Source organism: Leptinotarsa decemlineata, unplaced genomic scaffold (assembly GCF_025532065.1).
Source record: "Leptinotarsa decemlineata unplaced genomic scaffold, Ldec_3_MD MMD2_P_RNA_scaffold_2, whole genome shotgun sequence".
In the NCBI taxonomy this organism is placed as follows: domain Eukaryota; kingdom Metazoa; phylum Arthropoda; class Insecta; order Coleoptera; family Chrysomelidae; genus Leptinotarsa; species Leptinotarsa decemlineata.
This window is the reverse complement of record NW_027412529.1, coordinates 15,077,933-15,099,685: the sequence shown is the minus strand read 5'-3', so window position 1 is coordinate 15,099,685 and position 21,753 is coordinate 15,077,933. Positions and strand designations below refer to the sequence as shown.

General features: G+C 37.5%; 1 protein-coding gene across 1 annotated transcript in view; it reads left to right on the top strand.

Moving 5' to 3' along the window:
* LOC111506901 (peroxidase) overlaps positions 1-15,762 on the top strand; it is a 55,061-nt gene extending 39,299 nt beyond the window's left edge. Inside the window, exons 10-11 of the mRNA XM_074184098.1 lie at positions 11,044-11,348; positions 14,314-15,762. Coding sequence (XP_074040199.1) covers positions 11,044-11,348; positions 14,314-14,428 — 420 coding nt within the window. The 3' untranslated portion in view covers positions 14,429-15,762. The remainder of the gene's footprint in view (positions 1-11,043; positions 11,349-14,313) is intronic.
* The last annotated feature ends 5,991 nt before the right edge of the window (positions 15,763-21,753 follow it).

Genomic DNA, 21,753 nt, shown 5'->3' with positions numbered 1-21,753 from the left:
TGATCCCTGCTGGAAATCATTCAAGAATTCCGTTGATTTAGAGTTAGAGTTCTAAATAAACTACAAATTTCACTGTTCCTGAAACCATTTATGTCTCAGAAACTGAAAAAGCTCGCATACTCTTTCACAAGAGAATGGCTGCTTCAAAACGAAATTATATATAGTTCCAAAGAGATAATCAATGGCTTCCAGATTTCTTTCATCTTCCGGTCTTTCGAATACTATGGATGAAAGTCTTGAAGACGATTCTATCGAATACTAGGAGAAACTTATTTCATTTCGTAACAAAAGTATCTAAATTCCGTATGATGATGGCAAACGCAAAATACTTCTAGCGAGTATTATAAAAAATACTTGAATCAAACTGTATTAAAGCAAAGTGTGACTGAATATATCACAAGATCTAAAAGTCATAATTGAAATGGTGATTCAACAAACTGGAAAATTTCAACATTGAAACCTCCAGTGTAAACATCATCGGTCAAAAACTCGAATTTGTTGCCATTAATACACAACACAACAAAAAAATATTTTTTGAATGTTTCCTACACTAAATTAGTCAATTTCTACTAATTTTGGGGTGATAAAAACGAAAATAACAATAAAAAATTTTTATTAGCTCTGGTTTTTGATATACACAGTACTTAATCTTAAAGAATAGTTATACTATACGTGAAAAGTGAAAGTACATAAAACAATATTGTTATGTTTCTTTTAGAATATTTTAAGTACAAAATTAATAAAAAAAACATTATTCTTAGTGTTTTGACAAATAAAAGAAGTTTGTACCACCAAATTTCAATTAAGTCCATCCGATTCATTGTAAGATCGCTGTCGTTTAGCTTGTCTTTTATAAAACACTTCTGGAGCATCCCTACACACAGACCAGCAGTAGTCTGCAAGCATTACTTCATTCCAACGGCCCTGATATCTCTGTTCCATTAAGGCAATGTCTTGATGGAATCTTTCTCCATGTTCGTCACTCACAGCTCCACAGTTTTGTGGGAAGAAATTAAGATGAGAGTGAAGAAAATGAATTTTTAAGGACATGTTGCATCCAAGTTGGTGGTAAGCTTGAAGAAGTTCTTTAACCAATGCTGTAAAGTTATCATCTCTTTTGTTACCCTTAAAGGCTTCCCAGGCTCTTTTTTCATTACCTGTTAAAATCATGTCAAAAGCAGGATCATTTACGATTTCACGGATTTGAGGCCCAATAAAGATGCCTTCCTTGACTTTAGCATCACTCAACCTGGGAAACTTTGCTCTCAAGTACTTAAAAGCTTGTCCTTCCTGGTCCATGGCCTTCACAAAGTTTTTTATTAGTCCCAACTTAATATGTAATGGGGGAAGGAGAACATCCAAAGAACTAGTTGTAGAGAAGTAAGGGACTTTTCTTCTGGAGGCTTAGATTCTTGAAGAGCATCTCATCTGTCGGACATAATAAATTACAGTGCTGGTTCTACCGTATCGAAGATTTTATCATCGCCATTTGTTATGCATTTCTATTCGGTACGGGGAGGCATTTTGTAGGTCAGCTATCAATTAAATTCAATCAATCCTCCCTCATTTTAAAGATCTTTCAACCATCTTTTCAAAAATACCATATATTGTCAGTATTTCGCGACAATTCTGGTGGAATCTATGAATAAGTTTTGATATCAAGAACACTTTGTGATATAATTTCAGTAAATTGAAATGACATATATCTGAAATCTTTTTGATGAAAACTGTATCGAGGAGACATACATACATACAAAAAAATGTATATTTTGGAACATTCATCTCAACATACCTAAATAGTAGGCTCGTGTAATGTCTGCCGAAAAACAACTACTTCCCCGGCTTCTACCACGTTGGATATTGAAATATATCAGACAGATATTTATGCAAGATACTGCAAGATACTGAGAGAGTCTTGCAAATGATTCACGTCAATCCAGCACGATCACAGTGAAATCAATCAAGTAGATTACCTACATACCGACTTTGAAGTATTACCTCCCATAGTGCAGGAAAGATCCTACCCAAACAACAATGTGCTTGGGACTCGATCGTTATTTTGATTTCTGTCAAGAGTATTGGTACATGGAACGTTTCGTTCCTGCGTAGAGCTTTGTTCACGAGATGGAGCTGTTACTAGTTAACGGCCTTTCTCTTAGATGACGGTTTCATACATGCAAATTATTTGAGTCCCAAGTACTCAGAACCCGCTGTTCCCGCAGAACTACCGCCTGATCAGTCTACTCTCTTCGGCGGCTAAGCTGACTGAAAGAGTTGTTCTTCAAAGGCTCAACGAAGAAGTTGAGGACCAAAATGTTCTGCTTGATGAACAATTTGGCTTCAGGAGAGATCATTCCACTGAGTTACAGAGGCTCTAAGGCTGGTCGAAAACACCATCCGCAAGTTAAATACCAACAAAAAAGTGCACATTATCCTATTAGACATCTCGAAGGCCTTCGACTGTGTTTGGCACGAAAGTCTTCCGCACAAATTAAATGCGCTCGACCTGCCTCAGAGCCTCGTCCGGTGGATCGGGTCTTTCCTGAAAGACAGGACATTTCAGGTTAGAGTAGAGGGATCTCTGTCTGATAACAGAGAGATCCTTGTTGGAGTGCCACAGGGGGCCGTGCTCTCTCCGACTCACTTTACACCAGTGACCTTCCGAGGCCCGAGCGTATGAAGATATCTCTGTACGCCGATGACACGGCTCTCCTCTCATCTTCCATGGGTCGAGAGCTCGGCGTTGTCTACATGCAACGTGCATTGGACAACCTCGAGCGCTGGTACCTTGATTGGAAGATTCGAGTCAACCCGAAGAAGACTCAGGCAATAACCATGGGAAGATTGAAATCTTCTCCGGCCAGAAAAGTGAGAATCTCTGGAAGGGAGATTGAATGGCAAGCGCGGGTAAAGTACCTCGGCCTGTTAATAGACCGTAGGCTCACTTATAACCCGCACATAACGAGCGTCAAATCTAAGATCGAGGGTCGGATAGCACGTCTGCACCCTCTGATCGATAGAAAATCTAAAATGAGTCTAAAAAACAAAACTATCATCTATAATACAATGTTCAAGCCTGTCATCATGTATGCTTCTGGCGTCTGGGGACAAACGGCGAAATCTAATATCTCCATTCTGGAGGTATTGCAAAACAAGCTAATAAGGATGATTGTGAATGCTCCTTGGTTCGTGCGGAATGAAGCCATCCGCAGAGATTTGCAGCTGCCTTCCGTTCGGCAGTCCATTCAGTCGAGAAGTCAGAGAGTTTTCGACGGTGCAGAAACTCATGAAAACCCATTAGTCAGGGAAGCTATGGATTACACTGTAGATGACCCCTCCCGATATAGAAGTCCCCGACACTCTGTCGAATGAGCCCCCTATATCTTCCGTTGAGAGATGAACAACTTTTTCATCCAACCCACCCCAGCCAGGTAGGGGTACACCGTGAAGGGCGGTACTGATGTCTGAGGACATTCATGCCGCCATACCATCAACACCCACCATCAGTCATGACCCGTTTGTCTTTCTGGCAAACATCAGTTCAAAGGGTAAGGGAGCCAGGCTCCAACCTGATGGAAATCAAGACGACGTGCAGCTCCCAAGTACATTGTTCCTGCCCTGATGAAAGGTAATACCTCAAAACTGGATCTACTTGATTAAATTCAGCGTGATCATGCTGCTGGATGAAAGGAAAACGTCTGCAAAACTCACCCCTGTGAGGTATCTTACATAAATGTCTGTCGAATATAATTCAATATCCAACGTGGAATTAGCCGGGGAAGTAGTTGTTTTCCGGCAGGCATCTACCAGAATCTTCTGTGTAGGTATATTGGGAGATGTAAATGTTTCGATTTTTTTCGAAATATTTATTTTCTCGAAGTCTTTTCACTTTCGATATACAAAAATGTCAAAAAAGGAAGAAATAAACGTCAATCAATAAATTGATGGATGTAGCCGTTACTAGGTGGTAGATGGTGGTGCCCTGAATTGGAACACCTCAGGAGGACATTGTACGTTTTGCCTTTAACAAGGCAAAACGTACAAGACTCGAAGAGGACTGGGTTATATATCAAGCCAACCTCAGAGAGTTTAAAAAAGTCTGCAGGCGAAAACAAAGAGAAGCCTGGAGAGCCTATTGTGAGGCAGTCGAAGATTTTCCACTAGCTTCTAGGCTACAGAAGGCACTCTCAAATGACCACCATAAGACTATTGGCATCCTGACGAGGGAAAATGGCGACAAAGCCGCACACCTCCAGGAGAGTGCTGAGATTCTTATGGAAACTCACTTCCCAGGTTCTGTCTTTCCTGGAACGGCGAACTGGACGGATGTATCAATAACACCCTCACAATATGACTGGCAATATGCTAGTACAGTAATTGATGAGGACAAAATGAGATGGGCTATATCGAGCTTTTCCCCCTTCAAGTCACCAGGGCCTGACGGTATAAGACCAGCCCTACTTCAGTGGGGACTGGACACGCTTATGCCACACCTGGTTGGAATATTCAGAGTCTCTCTAGCTCTGAGGTATATTCCCATTAAGTGGAGAGAAGTAAGAGTAGTATTTATACCCAAACCAGGTAGGATGGACTACACCCTACCAAAAGCATTCCGACCAATTAGTCTCAAATCGTTTTTCTTAAAAACCATGGAGAGGCTATGTGAGCGGTACATAAGAGATGAAGTACTTGTTAACAACCCACTTCATCCGAATCAGCATGCATATACCCCGGGAAGGTCTACTGATTCGGCCCTTCACCATGTGGTTGGCAGAATCGAGAGATCATTGGACAACAAAGAATCCACCCTAGGTATATTCATAGATATTGAGGGAGCGTTTGATAAAACAACCTTTCCAACAATTACCCAGCAACTACACTCCAGGAATGTACCCCTGGTAGTAGGAGAATGGATACTCCAGATGCTCCCTAGCAGAGCAATAAGTATTAATGTAGAAGACATCACAGTTAAAGGATTGGTCATGAGGGGATGTCCACAGGGAGGGGTCTCATCACGCCTTCTCTGGAACATAGTTCTGGATACCCTAATTAATCACCTTAACAAAAATGGATTCTACACAATTGCATACGCAGATGACATAGTTATCTTGCAGACCGGCAAATTTGTAAACACACTGTGCGATAGAGCGCAGGATGGACTCAAATTGATAGAAACATGGTGTAAGGAACACTCACTGTCGATCAATCCCAAGAAGACTGAGATGGTCCTTTTCACCAGGAAAAGAAGTTTAACGGGCTTAAAACCTCCCGAAATCTTCAAAAGCCAACTAAACTTCTCTGAAGAGGTGAAATACCTTGGTATTATCCTCGACAAGAAGCTAACATGGAACTCTCATCTACAGAGTAGAGCAAAAAGAGCATACGTGGCTTATGAGCAATGTCGGAGGACAGTGGGACGCGCATGGGGTCTTTCACCCCGTGTAGTCGCCTGGATCTACACTGCAATAATAAGACCTATGTTAACGTATGGAGCCATTGCATGGGGACCGAAAGTTCTACAAGCAACGGCCATCCAAAAATTATATCAAATACAGCGACTGGCTTGTTTAAACATCACAGGAGCCATGAGAACAACACCAACCGCGGCAATGGAAGTAATCACGGGTCTGACCCCTCTGGATCTGTTCGTTAAGGAGGTTGCGTTAATGGCCATGGTACGATTGCACACGGCTGGTGTAAACCTAGAAGTAGGAATGGGTCGATTGAGGCTGGGCCTATGGCGGGAAGCGCTTACTGCGCAACCTCTGCTGCAGGCAACAAGTGATGCAATTGAACCCAGGTTTGTGTTTAATAAACCCTACAAAATACAAATTGAGCAGAACACAGAGTCAGATGCTACAAATGCAATACGGATTTATACAGATGGCTCAAAAACCAAAGAAGGTTCAGGATGTGGAGTGTACTCCAGATCACTAAGCCTAAGGATCAAATGGGGAATGGGAAGAAATACCAGCGTGGTCCAAACAGAACTGGCTGGTATCTCAATCGCCACAAAAGAAATAACCAAGAAAAGAATTTCGGGCAAAAACATAACAATCTGCACTGATAGCAGACAAGCACTATTAGCCTTGAACAGACACCGTGTTACTTCAGGGCTAGCACTAGAGTGCCACCAAGATTTAGCCAAAGCCTCGGTAGATAATAACATTATCCTGAGGTGGATTAAAGGGCACGAAAGAAGTAAAGGTAATCGCATTGCCGACTCTTTAGCCAAGGAAGCGGCTGGACTAAGAATTTTGGGACCAAGTGGCACCCACGGCCTGATGACTTCGACAATTGCGGAACTAGTCAAATGTTACACCCATGCTCAATCTTTAAAGAGATGGGATGAAATCAAAGGATGTAATCTTGCCAGGATCACCTTGGGCGACCCTGGGAAGCTGGCGCCGAAGAAATATCTGGCGATGACCAGGAAAAATTTACGCCTTACAGTAGGATTTCTGACTGGCCACTGTCAGCTAAGGAAACACCTACATAATATGGGGCTAGTGGACACACCTCTATGCAGGATGTGTGAACAGGAAGATGAGACTGTCAGGCATGTCCTGTGCGAGTGCCCGGAGTTATCGTCAATAAGAGAGTGTGTGTTCGGCGAGTCTTGGCCTACACCTGCCGATATAAAGGAGATGTCTCCCAGCGACCTGTCCACCTTCCTGGAAAGGACAGGATGGACGACGACCTAGGAGGACAACTCCTTGGGAGGATGTACAATGGGTCACATGTGGCCTAAGTGCGTGGGCTTACACTCACCCTCCCTACTCTACAGATACAGATACAGATACTAGGTGGTAGGAAAACATAATAACGAAAAAAGAATTGAAACTTTCTATGTTTTTCACCACTTTTATTTGTAACTAACGTTACTGCAATTTCGTCCTATAAGGACATTTTCAAACTACATAATTTTTTCAACGGCATACGGCATACACATGCCGTAGAAAAAAAAGCCCACGTAAATAATAATTCTTGAGTTTTTTAAATAACACATCAATTGACAGTCGCGAGACCATTTGCGTTTGTTAAAATTACGTTCAGGTAAAACTAGTTTTTTCTGTGACGGGAAAAAAGTTTAACATATTATCTCTGATGACAGGTAACAAATTGTCACTTTTTATGAATATATATATATATATATATATATATATATATATATATATATATGGTATGGTGGTTGACTTGGGTGTCACACCAATAGGTGGTTCCACTTATGTTTCGCTTGCGTTTACGCAGCTAATTTTATTAAGTACTTTCTTGGTTTTTTCTCATTTTGTCTTCAATCGAGGACTGCCTGCCCGGTACTGACGATGCCCAATAGGCTGAAACAGCTGTATACCGGTGGCTCTTAAATTGAAATCAATATGGGAATGATCAAAGAGTACTTATCTATTTATTTTTTGATTTTCATGGAATTATTTTCCAGCAGCTTGACTGCATTAACCTTTCTAGATTTCATATCATTTCTAGAAACATGTGGATTCGTTTTCCGATGGCATTTCAGGTTAGCTTCCCAAATTTCTGCTACCGCAGTTATCGGTTGATTGGTCAAACCACCAACACTGACATAAAAACTTGGCAAGTTGACTTGGGTGTCACACCAATAGGTGGTTCCACTTATGTTTCGCTTGCGTTTACGCAGCTATTTTTATCAAGTACTTTCTTGGTTTTTTCTCATTTTGTCTTCAATCGAGGACCGCCTGCCCGGTACTGACGATGCCCAATAGGCTGAAACAGCTGTATACCGGTGGCTCTTAAATTGAAATCAATATGGGAATGATCAAAGAGTACTTATCTATTTATTTATATATATATATATATATACATAAGTAAATATAGAAATTCAATTTTAGAATATTTTTTTATACAAAACTTACATTTTCTTTTTATCAAAAGTACAATTATCAAATGTGCCTTGCAAGAGTGATATGTTATTTGAACTTTACTGTACAATAGTCGAATTGACTTTCAACCGCCATGTTTCTTTAGTGTCATCAAGTTTCCCCCAGATTCAACTAAAAGTGTAGCAGATAATCTTCGAAATAAATGACCTGTATATGAATTGGCATTTTCAAATTGAAGAAAATTAGCCACTGCTTCAGGTACCCTATAAAACTGATTGCTACCCACAACCTAATTGATACATTTTCCATTGTGATATGCATAAAACAGGCGGCGATCCTTTGCTGCTGCTAGACGAAGGGCTATGTACATTCGGTAAAATTCAATATATTCTTCAAATCTCCTGTTAACATCATTCTTTGTTTGCTTGAGTTTCACAATTGATAAAGTTCACGAATCTTCAATATCATCTAATGTAACCTGGCGGATTTCACAAATTCGACAAGCTCCTGCAATCCAAAATACAACAACAACCTCGGCCATCAAATAAACTTCATCGAGAGCATTATTTAAAAAGTCGCTGATATGTGTACTCGTAAATATCGCAGCTTTCTTGGACGTGTAACCTTCCCCATTTTGTTTCAAAAGTGTAATTAGTTCAAGATATTCTAAAATGTCTACATTATTATTGAAGTGTAACATACTTTTAATCATTGAATAATTCGACTACACTGTTGATGGCTTTTGTTGTTCTGCCAGTTTCGAAAAATAAACCAATAATACCGTCTCCGAGAAAGAACTACATGTATTTTTCATCTTCCATTTTATGAATTTCGAATAAGCGGTTGCATAAAAGGTGGTACGTTTTCAAGTTGATACCTTGTATTTATCGGATAAAATTTCACTGAAAATTTGCGCATGCGTTCATAAGTGCACACTATTTTTGGTTGCATATAAAATCAAGTTCTGGTCTTACTATTTATAATGAGGGCAGAAAACAGTTCCTGACATCTAATAGAACAATAATTTGGAAGGGCTTATTTCTCCAGTTTGTGTCTTAAAGTTACATTTTTGCATGATATACACATCTTTGTATAGAGTTAATTATTTGAAATTAATTGCTTCCTTCCATTTTGAAAGATTCCCACATTGTTTGTTTCTAGATGAAGAAGTAGAAGGTCAAAAACTTTCTTTGTCAAAAATTAATCTCTCCTGAAAATATACTCTTTCGATTTAAATACGATTCCTATGAATATTCCTGGATTTTTTTTCTCCAACACCAAATCGTTATTTTTAACACCTCGAAACGTGTTTCGATCACCAAGTGATCATCTTCAAAGAGGAAGATTAAGACTAGAAACTAATGCGAGCTAACCTATTTATGCTATGTAGGAATTCCATACAGGTAAACCATCCAGGCGTACCACCCAACATTATTTTATTTTAACAAGCTATATAGTAGGTTCTTTGGAATAGGTCCATCATCGAGATTCATAATATTATTGTGTTTACTTATTTCTACACTCTCATGCCTATGAGAGCTCTCTTAGTCATCTAGTTGCCTGTTGTTGTTAACTTGTCTAACTAATCTTAATGAACTGAAGTCTATGGAATGGTTTTGTTGCAAAATATGATGGGCGACTGCTGATTTGTCAGGTCTTCCCTATTTTAAGTGTGCTATGTATTCCTCATATCTTACTTCAATAGATCTTTTTGTCTGTCCATAATATTGGAAGGGAATGAAGGGAAGTCCAAAAGACAAAGTCTAGAATTCGGAATAGTCTGGAATTTACGAAATTGAATGTAAGGACTGCGATGCAAAATATTTTGGACAGACAAATAGATCTAATAAAGTAAAAGGAAAACATAGCACACTTAAAATATGGAAGAACTGAAAAATCAGCAGTTGCCCATCACATTTTGCAACAAAACCATTCCATAGACTTCAGTTTATTAGGATTAGTTAGACAAGTTAACAACAGGCAACTAGATGCCTATGAGAGTGTAGAAATAAGTAAACACAATATTATGAATAACGATGACGGACCTCTAGAGAGCATACTATATAGCTTGTTTAAAATAAAATAATGTTGTTGGGTTTACTGATTACTATATAAGAACACATTGCAAAAATAAATTTGGATAGGCAATATTGTGAAATTAATTTTTATAAAGCTGAAAATTGTATATAAACATATCTATTATTTCACAATATGAGGCAAAATTGATTTAGGCTGGTATACCTGTATGGGCGGTACGCCTGGATGATTTACCTGTATGGAATACCTATATAGCATAAATAGGTTGGCTCGCATTTGTTTCTAGTTTTAATCTTCCTCTTTGAAGATGATCACTTGGTGATCGAAACACGTGTCGAGGTGTTAAAAATAACGATTTGGTGTTGGGAAAAAAAACACCAGTAATATTCATTACTACACCAAAGAATCCAAACAGTGCATCATAAGTACAATTCCTATGGCTGAGATTTAATCAAATAAACGAATGAATGTTATTTACGTACTGTTATCGATGACATAGGTGGATTAAATCCAATCTATGACAAAAAGTTGTGATTATGAAGGAATTGAGTGTTTTTTCTTAAAATGTTATCTGTTTTCGCTACTGAAGGGCCGATAAGGCAAGTCTCTTATGGCTAAATATCGTATGTATAGCAGTGAGCATGACAGTGTTTTATGTAAATGAGATTTCACTTATTTCATCAATTATATTGTGTAGAAATTATGTGAATAATATCTGAATATATTCCATACGAATGTTTTGAATACAAAAGGAATGGGAAAAGTGTTTTTCGTATAATTCAGCGTTCATGTGAAAGTATTTGTTTCGAAAGCATTTTTCTTTCCCCTAATCGAATGTTCATATGAAAATAACTGTTACGTATAGAGTTTATATAGAGTTAATTTTTTTGAAATTGATTCCTTCCTTCGTCTCTTCAGAAGTTTCACACATTTTTTGTATCGAGATGGAGGAGTAGAAGGCCAAAAACTCTCTTTCCCAATATTTCCAATACGTTTCCTTTGTTTCTCACTCTATCAATAAAATTATAGTTCAAATCAATGTTTATATTAGACTTCCACTATGTTAACATAGACTGGTGTTTTCGACAAGAATAAATAATATTTTCCAGCGAGTATCCTGTTATTCAATTATATTCATTTTTTGCAGAATGTGGAAAAACTGGCCTCTTTGTATGAAACTCCTGATGACGTGGATCTGATTGTTGGTGGTTCCTTAGAGAAAAATGTTCCAGGGACACTCGCTGGGCCAACTTTTCTCGGAATACTCACAGAACAATTTTATAGAACTCGTACTGGAGACAGGTTTTGGTACGAGAATCGCAACGAAAACACTGGTTTCACGTTGCAGCAACTCCAACAAATTCGTAAAGCTAGCATATCGAGATTACTGTGCGATAATGGACATCAACTGGAAACTATGCAACAAAGAGGTTTTGAGCGAATATCTGAGAGGTATGTTGAATAGGTGGAAATAATAACAATTGCAAAATACAACTCATGAAATTATAAAACAACATCAAAAATCAATTGGCGCTCCGGGGCTATTTCATTGATTCCAGTGGCGCATTTGCTCTTTCAGCTGCAGGAAAACCCGGAAATGAATGCAGCACCACATCATCTGAAGATCTTGATCTGCCAATGTACTCTCTCTCTCTCTCATAAAACAAAAAGTAGGGAGTCTTCAGAGACTCCAATAAATTCAATACATCTCCAGAACACTTCGTGACATGACTATCGTCAAATTTAAACCCGTCCGTTTCGTCTTTGACCAAGGCGTAATAATGACCAGATTCAACGACAGAACCATAGTGAACAATGACTGACAATGATTATAATACAGATCTGCTAGACTGAAGTGTTCATCTATTTCGAACCTTCGTAAGAGTTTGGTGCTTCCGTCAGAGGTTGAGTCATGTTTGAAGATCATCAGTGTTATTATTAGATTAACTGGGGCCTCAGATTAACTGGGGCGCATGTTGGCAATACAGTCGATCATCACCTGTTAAAAGTTTCAGTTTCAGATGATTTTACAATAAGCTTTGCACGGACTGGTTTTTAGTTATATTAGGAAACGCTAGTTGAAATTCCAGAAATTCACATACATGTTTGCTACCTCTTGAACATTTACTACTGTAGTGGAACTTTGAAATGTTTTTTTTTTAAGTTCAACTGGTTTTCGTTAAAATGTGTGGGTTCGACAGAGAGGATAAAATGAGACAATTCTAGCGTATGCTGTTTATTCAGTGATGATTGGGAATTGAATAGAGCTGAAAACGTAAAATATTTTGGATGGAGGATGTAACAATACTTGAAAATTATGAGTACTCCTCATTGAAGCTAACACATAATAAATTCGATATAACTCACCCAAAACCAGGTAATACATCAATATTTGTGACAAATATCTTTGTTGGGCACCCTAGGGCTTTCAACACTTCAAATCTTCGCATCAAAAATCAAAAGTAATTCTTTAATCCAATCTACGCGTTTTTAGGTTCGCTGTCCTTTTTAACCCAGTACAAAAACTGATCTTTCGTTACGAACCGAGGCTCCGTGCCATAAACAGCAAAAGTTTCAAGCGCTACTGGCTGAAGCAGATAGTTGTTACCGAAATTTTGTTTTTTTCGATCCAATTTTTCGCCAGACAATGAATGCTGCAGTTCCAGCAGACTTCGAACTTCGGCTAGATGGGAAGCCGCGACTGTATCAACGCAAGTGAAGTCCCATACCACAGGCTTACCGTATTTCCAACTATTGATTTTCTGGAATATAAAAAAAGATTCCAGTAGCCGGTCGGTTCGACGTGGGTGCTTTTGTCACTCATTCAAATCGACTGATGTTGGTCGCTGGTTCAAACCCCAGGCTGAACGATCGATTTTCACTTGCTATCGTCCAACCCGTTTTAGGAATCACACGTTAAAACGTAAGACCTCGTTAGTCCTTAGCTCGTACAAGTTTAGAGGGTTGTCGTTCAAAGGGGTGTGACAACTGGTTAACGGAAAAACAGATTTCAAACAGACAGAGACAGACTGTCTAACTAAATCATGTACAGGGTGGGCTATAAAAAACATAAATGAACGTTAAATTATTTCAAATTGATAACTTCTGCAAAACTTTCTATTTCCTGAGTATGTCTGTTACCCCTCGACTTTTTCGATAAGAATACGGGTTGTATCATATTTTATTGGAAACATTTCTCAACAACATTTTATGCTAGGTGGCTTTTCGAAATAGGTCCACTGTTCAGAAAAAAATGACGTAACTTTCAAGGGTTCAGAGTGTGTACCGTGAGAATAACCCTGACATTGTTAGAGATACAACAATGAAAATTTCGGCGATTGGCTTCACCATTTATAAAAATGTACACTCAAACAAAAACCACACAATGAAAAAAATCTTGTTGAAATATCAACCCATTCTCTTTGAAACTGTCAGTCTATTTAAAAATGTTATTGAAAATATTCGTGAGTTCCGAGACGCATATTATATCCCTTATCACTTGGACCATGTGAAATATTTTCTCTGGTAATTTTTCATCAAATAAAGAGATCTAACGTACTTCGGCATTCCACAGAAGCGCTAATCACACACCGATTTTCCATTTGAAAACGAGTCTTGTTACATCTATCAAAAATATACGCTTAACAATAGGATTTCTGACTGGCCACTGTCAACTAAGGAAACACCTCACAATATGGGGCCAGTGGACACATCTCAATGCAGGATGTGTGAACAGGAAGATGAAACTGTCAGGCATGTCCTATGCGAATGTGCGTCAATAGGAGAGTGTGTGTTCGGCGAGTCTTGGCCTACACCTGCCGATATAAAGGAGATGTCTCCCAGAGACCTGTTCACCTTCCTGGAAAGGACAGGATGGACGATGACCTAGGAGGACAACTCATTGGGAGGATGTGCAATGGGTCACATGTGGACCTACACTCACCCTCGTCACTCTACAGATACCGATCTATCAAAATGTGTACAAAGTTGGGTTAATCAAAATTATTTCTTGCGTCGAGACTTTTTCAGAAAACAAAAGCGAAACAGTTCAACCACCATGGTATTTCTATGCATTTTGGTCATTGTCAAAATTTCTACTATCAACGAAACATAGCAAAGGTGCGTTTTTTTATCGATTGGGAATCGAATCACAAATGGTACAATGTAAACACAATTGTAATTCTTATGAAAAAAATCCTTTTCTCATTATACATTGCATGAAATTTAAAAACGGTGTTGTTTTATTACCATTTCGTTCTCATGCATTGGGCACGCTGTATATGTTTACTTTGAGAATCCAATTGATCGTATTTGAAACCATTTTCCGTAGGTAGTTTTGTTAAAAACAATTCATTCTTCGAATGATGAAGCAGATTGACTGAGTGATCACATAATTATCCAATTACTTCGTTTCCAGAAATCCACTTGTGAGATGCGACACCCTGCCTTCAATCGATCTATCTCTATGGAGAGAACAGCAATTCAACCCTGGAGGTATTCCTTTCATGCAGCCAAGAAATTTCATCTATTGAAGTGAATATCAATCTGAACTCCCTTATCTATTTGGAATAGAATTCAGGGAGATGAAAAATGTTATACAGTGCTGAGGTGATTATTCCACCCCTTTTAACTTTTGAAAAGGACAAGTTTCCAAAGTTGAACAAAATTAACTTGAAATTGTTTCATTTTCAGTACTTTTTCATACAAACCACAATAGTACTTCTTTGGGGTCCTATGATATTTCATTAGATGGTATTTCAATTATATATTCAACATTTTCTCATTTTTTGAAATCAGGTCAGCCAATCTTGAGTGATTAGCAGTTTCGTTTCGAAGATCTGCAAATATACGATGAATATTATTTGAAAAAATGAATATTTTCAAAATGTTCATCTACTTTCTGACAATAATGAAGTTTGTATCTAAATATACGAATTCATTTCTCTTATTATGGAATGTTTCTAAAATTATTTCGTTAGGATCACATCCTTCAGATATCACAAATACTCATAGAAAATTCAAAAGTGTCATATCAGGTGATCTACCGGGTCATTCTAGGGGGCCTATTCTTCGGTTTGGATAATTGACATACAGTCATCGCCAAACCGATCTTACCTTGATGAAACGTAACATCAGTTGAAAACTCACTTGGGTTGGACTTCCACGGCCGGAGTAATGATTGAAGAGAATAAAATCTGGGATGATAGGGAATGGTCGAGTGGAAATGAAAGTACCAAAAATTTCATCTGCTAAATTTTATCTGCTAGTGTGACAGACATAAGCTGTAGAATGTGCAAGATGTAACGTGCGTCCTCGCAGTCAATGCATAAACTAACGTTGATGTATGTCGCAGTACCAGACGAAAGGTTTGTTACTACAAGTTCCGTTCTATCATGACCTATCAGCCTGGATTTGATTCTCTTAATCATTTGGGTTTGTCGATACGAGGCCTCTAGATGTTTTTGAGGAGATGTATGATATGTGAAGCCGCAGTTAATTTTCAGAACTCGTGGATAGGAGGTGCTTACACCATGAACATTGCATATTGTAGGAAATAAATTTGTAAACAGACTTCATTATTATTAGGAAGCGATTGATATACATTCTGAACATTCTTTGGAATGAACTGAAGAAATTTTAGAAAACACCTATCGATCGGGATACCACAAGACTCCTCTTTCAATTTGATAATAAAAGCTGGACTTCAATATCTCGTTCGGAAGTCAAGAAGGGGGTAGACTATTCACGTCATCACTATATAGATTTTATCTTTCAAATGGGCTGTTTTTCGTATTTTATTGTTATCACTGAGTTTGCTATAATTGTTATTGTTATATTTTTAATAAAACATATTTTTGATACACTATTTCCGTTATATTGATTGACTAGAGATCCGAGACTAAGATCAGCATAGGTAGGTAGCAAACATATCACCCTATATATTTTTTTCCGTCACAGTATCACATCAGCTTGTCGAATATTACTGTTGTTACCTGAAAGCGGTACTTTGGTAGATTGAAGTGCTAAATTTTCCCCTTCTAGAATCTGGAATATTTGAAAATAACTTGGACTATTCGGAGATACTTCTCGGAGTATACCCAGTGGCGTATTGAGGCTTGATGCTGCACTAGGTCCTGTTTATCGAGCCGTTCTCAATGTTATACTGAATTTTATCAATTTTGAATCAAAATTATAATTTCAATTTCAAAATAATTTCATTTCGTGAGAATATAATTTCTAATTGTAGATAATAAACATTATAGATACATAAGTATTGAAGATTAGACAAATATTTTTTTATATTAATATAATTCAAAAAACTTCAATTTCAATTTTTTTGAGGAAGTAAAAAAATTGAATATGGGAAAAAAAGATATATTTTTCATGAAAAATTATTTTTATTAGTGAAAAATATCCTGATGTTTAAATGAATACCTTAATGATATATAATACATGCATATCTATTAGAATATTCATTTAACGCTGAAAACAAATTGTGAAATTATTCAGATTTAGTAATTTTTAAACACTTAACAAGCATATAATTAATTCAAGTAATGAAATAATAAGTACATCATTGGATAAAGACTACAATGGATCTATCAAAAACTCAACGGCTCATTCGTAGATTAAGAAGTAATTGAAAAAAATTATTTGTTAAATATTCTGTGAGAAACTTTTCATGAAAATTGATTTGATCTAATTTTCATTGGCTACGGAGGCACATCTTCACGTACATCAGGAGGTCGCATACCTTAATGAGGGTCTAGAAGTAATTTTGAATTGGGGTGAAAGTCAACAGGTTCAATTCAATGCCACAAAAACCCAGGCCTTGATTTTCTCCAAGAAGATGAATGTTTACGAACCGGATATCTAATGTCAGGTCAGACAATTCCGCTTTCTGCTTCAATAAGTTTATTGGGGGTTAAAATGGACACCAATATGTCTTAACACAATCATGTCGCTGAAATAGCAAAAGCTGCTTCTCAAAAGTTTGGAACACTGTTTAGAACCAGAAAACTTCACAGACCTCAGCAACTTTTTATGCTTTATAAAGCACAGATCAGACCTTCTTTGGAGTATTGTTCTAATGCATGGAGCTCTGCCCCCAAACATACCCTAAAGTTGCTGAATTTCATCCAGAATAGCGCCATCCGCCTGATTGGAGACGCGAATATCACGTGCAACCTTGAGAACTTGGAATATCGAAAAAAAGTTGGAGATTGGTCTCTTTTTCATAGATGCTTTCAATTGACTTGGCACATTTGATTCCAAGAGCGGTACATATCAGAAATATGCGACGGACTGTGGCTGCTCACCGTTATGAGGTTCAGTTCAGTACACCTCGAACTTCACTGTTTAAAAACTCTTACATTTGGAGAACTGAATTCATATGTAATAAACTTCCTGAGAACGTTTTTCCAAATGGATTCAATTTCCAGGGATTCAAAACCGATACGAATCGCTACTTTCGCACAGGCACCGCTCTGAGAGCGCCTTAAGGATTTTTGTGTAGTGCTTGTTTTCGTCCTTACACAGAAGAAGATTATCTTCCTTTTTTTTCATTTCTATATTTTTGGTAGTTTTGCCGCCCCTCAAATATTGCTGCCCTAGGCCAGGGCTTCACTGGCCTATCCAAGAAGTTCCCGTTTTCAAGTGAAGATCATTCTTCTGAACATTAAAAATTTTGCCTTCTAGATATTTTTGAAGCAGTTCGGAACATTCGAAAGTTTTAGACAGCATTCATCGACAACCTATAACATATTGGGTCATCATTCCAGAAGAGTTTCTGATAATGCGGAATGTCCTACTACTACTACTGCTCCTCATTATTAGGGGTTTAAAGGGTGTCCATTAAAGTTGCGGCAAAAATTTAAGGGACTATTTCTCGGACTATTCTATGATATTCTACTCATGAGTATGTTATTGAGCTAAGAGTGGTGACACTACTTTTGTTATTTTCAAAACAATGGATCACAAACAATTTCGTGTTTTAATTTTACACTGCTTCTTGATGGGAAAAAATACCATTCAAGCGAAACAATGGCTTGAAAAGTGTTATAAGGACTCCGCTTCATAACAAACAATAATTGAACGTTGGTTTGCTGACTTCAAAAGTGGTCGTACAAACACGGATGGTGCAGAACACAGTAGACTTCCTAATGAGGCAGAACACCAGAAAACAAAAAAAATCCACAAAATCTTTCTAAATGATCGAAAAGTGGAGTTGTCTTAGGAAGCTGACATTGTGAGAACGTCAAAAGAATGTGTCGACTTTATATTACATTAGCATTTGACTATGAGAAAGGTCTGTTGAAATTAAGTGCCACAATAGCTCACTGTTGACAAGAACGTCTTGTTGATTCTGAGCAGGGTTTGGCCATATTCAAACATAACAAACCGAAATTTTCACATCGATATGTGACAATGGATCAAACATGGATTCATCACTACACTCCGAAATTAAAACAATCGTCTTCTTACTGGACAGACACATGTGAACCTCATCCAAAGCGCACGAAAGCACAACAATTGGCTGGAAAGGTTATGGCCTCGATATTTTGGGATATGCATTGTGTGATATTCATCGACTTTCTTGAAGGGGTAATACCATCAGCAGCGAATATTATATAGCGTTATTAGAACGCTTGAAGGCCAAAATTTCGGAAAAAACGACCCCATTCGAAGACAAAGAAAGTGTCGCTTCATTGAGACAATGCACATTGTCACGAATCGATGGAAAATATAGCAAAATTGCATGAAACGGACTTCGAATTTCTCCCGCATATACCATATTCGCCAGATTTGGCTCCCAGGACTACTCGCTGTTTACAGAATTCCAAAAAATGTCCACCGGTAAGAAATTCTGCTCGAATCAGTAGTTATCGCTAAAAATGAGGCCTTTTTGAGGCAAAAGATGAATCGTTTCACAAAAGTGATATTGAAATGTTACAGCGGCGCTGGAATGATTGTGTGTTTCTTACTGGAAATTACGTTGATGAATAAAACTAATTCTGAACAAAAAAGCACTTTCTTCCTTAGGGGGCCATCCACTAATTACGTCACACGAATTTTAGTACTTTTAGACCCTCTCGCCGTCCTTGTCACTGGTTGTCACATTTTCAGAACCCCCCGTGATGTGACGTCACGGGGGTTCAATTCTCAAGAAAAACAATAGCAATGTCGAAGGTCTCGCAAGCAACCGACGCGTGGAATAGTGGAAAAGCGAGAGAGCACTAGCCGACGACTTAAACTTATTTTAACCCGTACCATTCAGAACTCCTGTGAATTTTCGGATCTCACTTGCATTACAACCCTGCTTTAGAAGTTAAATGTTTTTGCGTGAGACATTATCTCATAGCGAGAGTACTAAATTATTTATGAACATAAATCAAGTTCCAATTTTTAAATTTTTTTGTTCACATATTAATTTCATGTGTTGGTATTTTAAATATTAACATGTGACGTCACAAAGCTTTTGACTCTCCTGCCACTTGGCACACTATGTCACATTACGGTGATACTTTCCCCCCTCATTAACATGTGACGTAATTTATGGATGGCCTAAAGGGCCATCCATAAATTACTCAATTATTATTAAATTACTCAATTGTTATTGAATTATTCAATATTATCTTAATAATTATATTTAGAAGCAAGACATCTAATTCTAGACATCTAATTACTATTTTATAACCAATGTTAATTTATTCAATCAGGTAAATGTCGTAAACCTGTGCATTTATTTATGAAAGAACGGATCCTACCGATTTCACACTTTTTGTGCTTGCTCTCTCCCCCTATATAGAATTTGTACTGCTCAATAAATATTGATCATGACTGCTATTAAATATTGACTCAATGAACGGTTCACCGGGTTCAGCATTTTATGTTTGTCATACATATTAGAATTTCACTTGAAAATATGCATTGTCATAAAACACTCATGAAGATTGATAAGAAATTATCAAACATGATAAAAGAATATTAATCATGATTCTCTTTCTGCCAGAAAGTCATTTTCTTTGAAGAAAATCAGAGTTTTATGGACCTTCTTTGGGTGTTTTTTCCTTTCACAATTTGAAAATGGAGAACTTTATACAGCTCTACAGATCTAAAGTGAGAGTGGGTCTATTTGAGCCTCCACCGCAACCCACAAGAGTTTATTGTGGCTACTTTATACAGGTGTAGAAAGGGCAAACTCTCTAGCACACGCTGATGCATTTTGCACAAAGGAAAATCCTATATTCATCAGTCATTTGTCGTATTTATCAATATAAAAAAAAGCTAAAAAATTAAACAGATACCCATATTAACATTTCGTAAGCCAAAGTCTGCCTCCGTCGTCTGGAATGTGAAAAATGTCATTATTGTTTATTAACTTCCGAGTACAAGTTGTTCTCTGATATCATTTTGTAGATAGTTTGCCGCTATTCACATCTGTGGTGTGAAGCCAATTTATTATCTTCATCAAATGTAGCCTGGACCATGTAATTCTCGAAGAACACTTCATCGATCACAAACTAGAGAACAAATTTTTAGGCCTCAACATAGACAACAAATTAAAGAGCAGCTGTCAAAATTTCATGAGTCATGTTTTCACAATTCAAAAAGAGCAGTGAGATTCATTACCAGAGCTAGAGTCCAAGATTCCTGTAAGCTCCTTTTTCAACTCATCACATCTTAACAGTCTACTGCCTCTTTATTTCAGAAAAAGTCTGCTTAATGCACAAAAAGTACAAAGATAACATGTTATGCCACTCGTCTCACTTTCAATAGTTCTCTTCATATCCGTCAAAAGCATGAATTGAAAACTCGATTCTCCATAATAGCACAAAATATTTCAATCAACTCCCCCTTTCAATCAGATAGTTAACCTGCTACAAACAGATTCGAAAAAGAGTAAAAAAAATCTGCTAGATGAAGCTCATTATATTATTGAGAAATTTCATTCGGATGACTTCGCAACTTGCGAAGATACTTGCAACTAATAAAATTTTTTATCACAGACTTTTGCCATAGGCTTTTTGGAGTATGCTTGAGCCATATTTACGGCTTTGTGTTCTGAATAACTTCTGGCTAGGTATTATCTGCGTTGAAACTATTATTATGACCTATCTGTCTCATTATATCAATTTCCCTAGCTAGATTGTTAGTATACAAAGGCAGTGAGAATGCTCTGTGCAACATTGAATTGTAGGCTGCAAACAGACATAAATTAGCAGCCTTCAATTCAATGTTGCACAGAACATTCTCACTCTGTGCAACATTAAATTGTAGGCTGCAGACAGTCATAAATTAGCAGCCTTCAATTCAATGTTGCACAGAACATTCTCACTCTGCTAACAATCTAGCTAGGGAAATTGATATAATTTCCCTAGCCAAATATAAAAAACTTCGCATGTAGGTATGCGACGTTTTTCATATTTGGGGGCGAGAAAGAATCCAGAAATTTATTTTTCAATCCAGATTTTTTAGTGTTAATATAGGGAGTTTGAGTATTGGAAAAATTAATGATCTTACAATTGACATTCAGAATTATGATAATCTAAAATTAATTTGTTTTAATGAAACTTGGGAAAGTAGTCATTCTATTTCTCAATTTAGTGTTGACGGTTTTTATCTTGCTGACAATTATAGCAGATCCACTTTTTGAGGGGGAGGTACCTGTATTTGACTTAAGAATAATATCTCATCTAAAAAACTGCCACTTGGATATTGGATATTGGATATTGCTATGAAAAGGATTTTGAAATAAGTGGCGTATCTGTGTTACTCTCAAAAAATGTTTCATTGTATATTTTGAGCTTCTATACATCTCCTTCTGGAAATTTGAGTGTGTTTTTTGAAAATATTG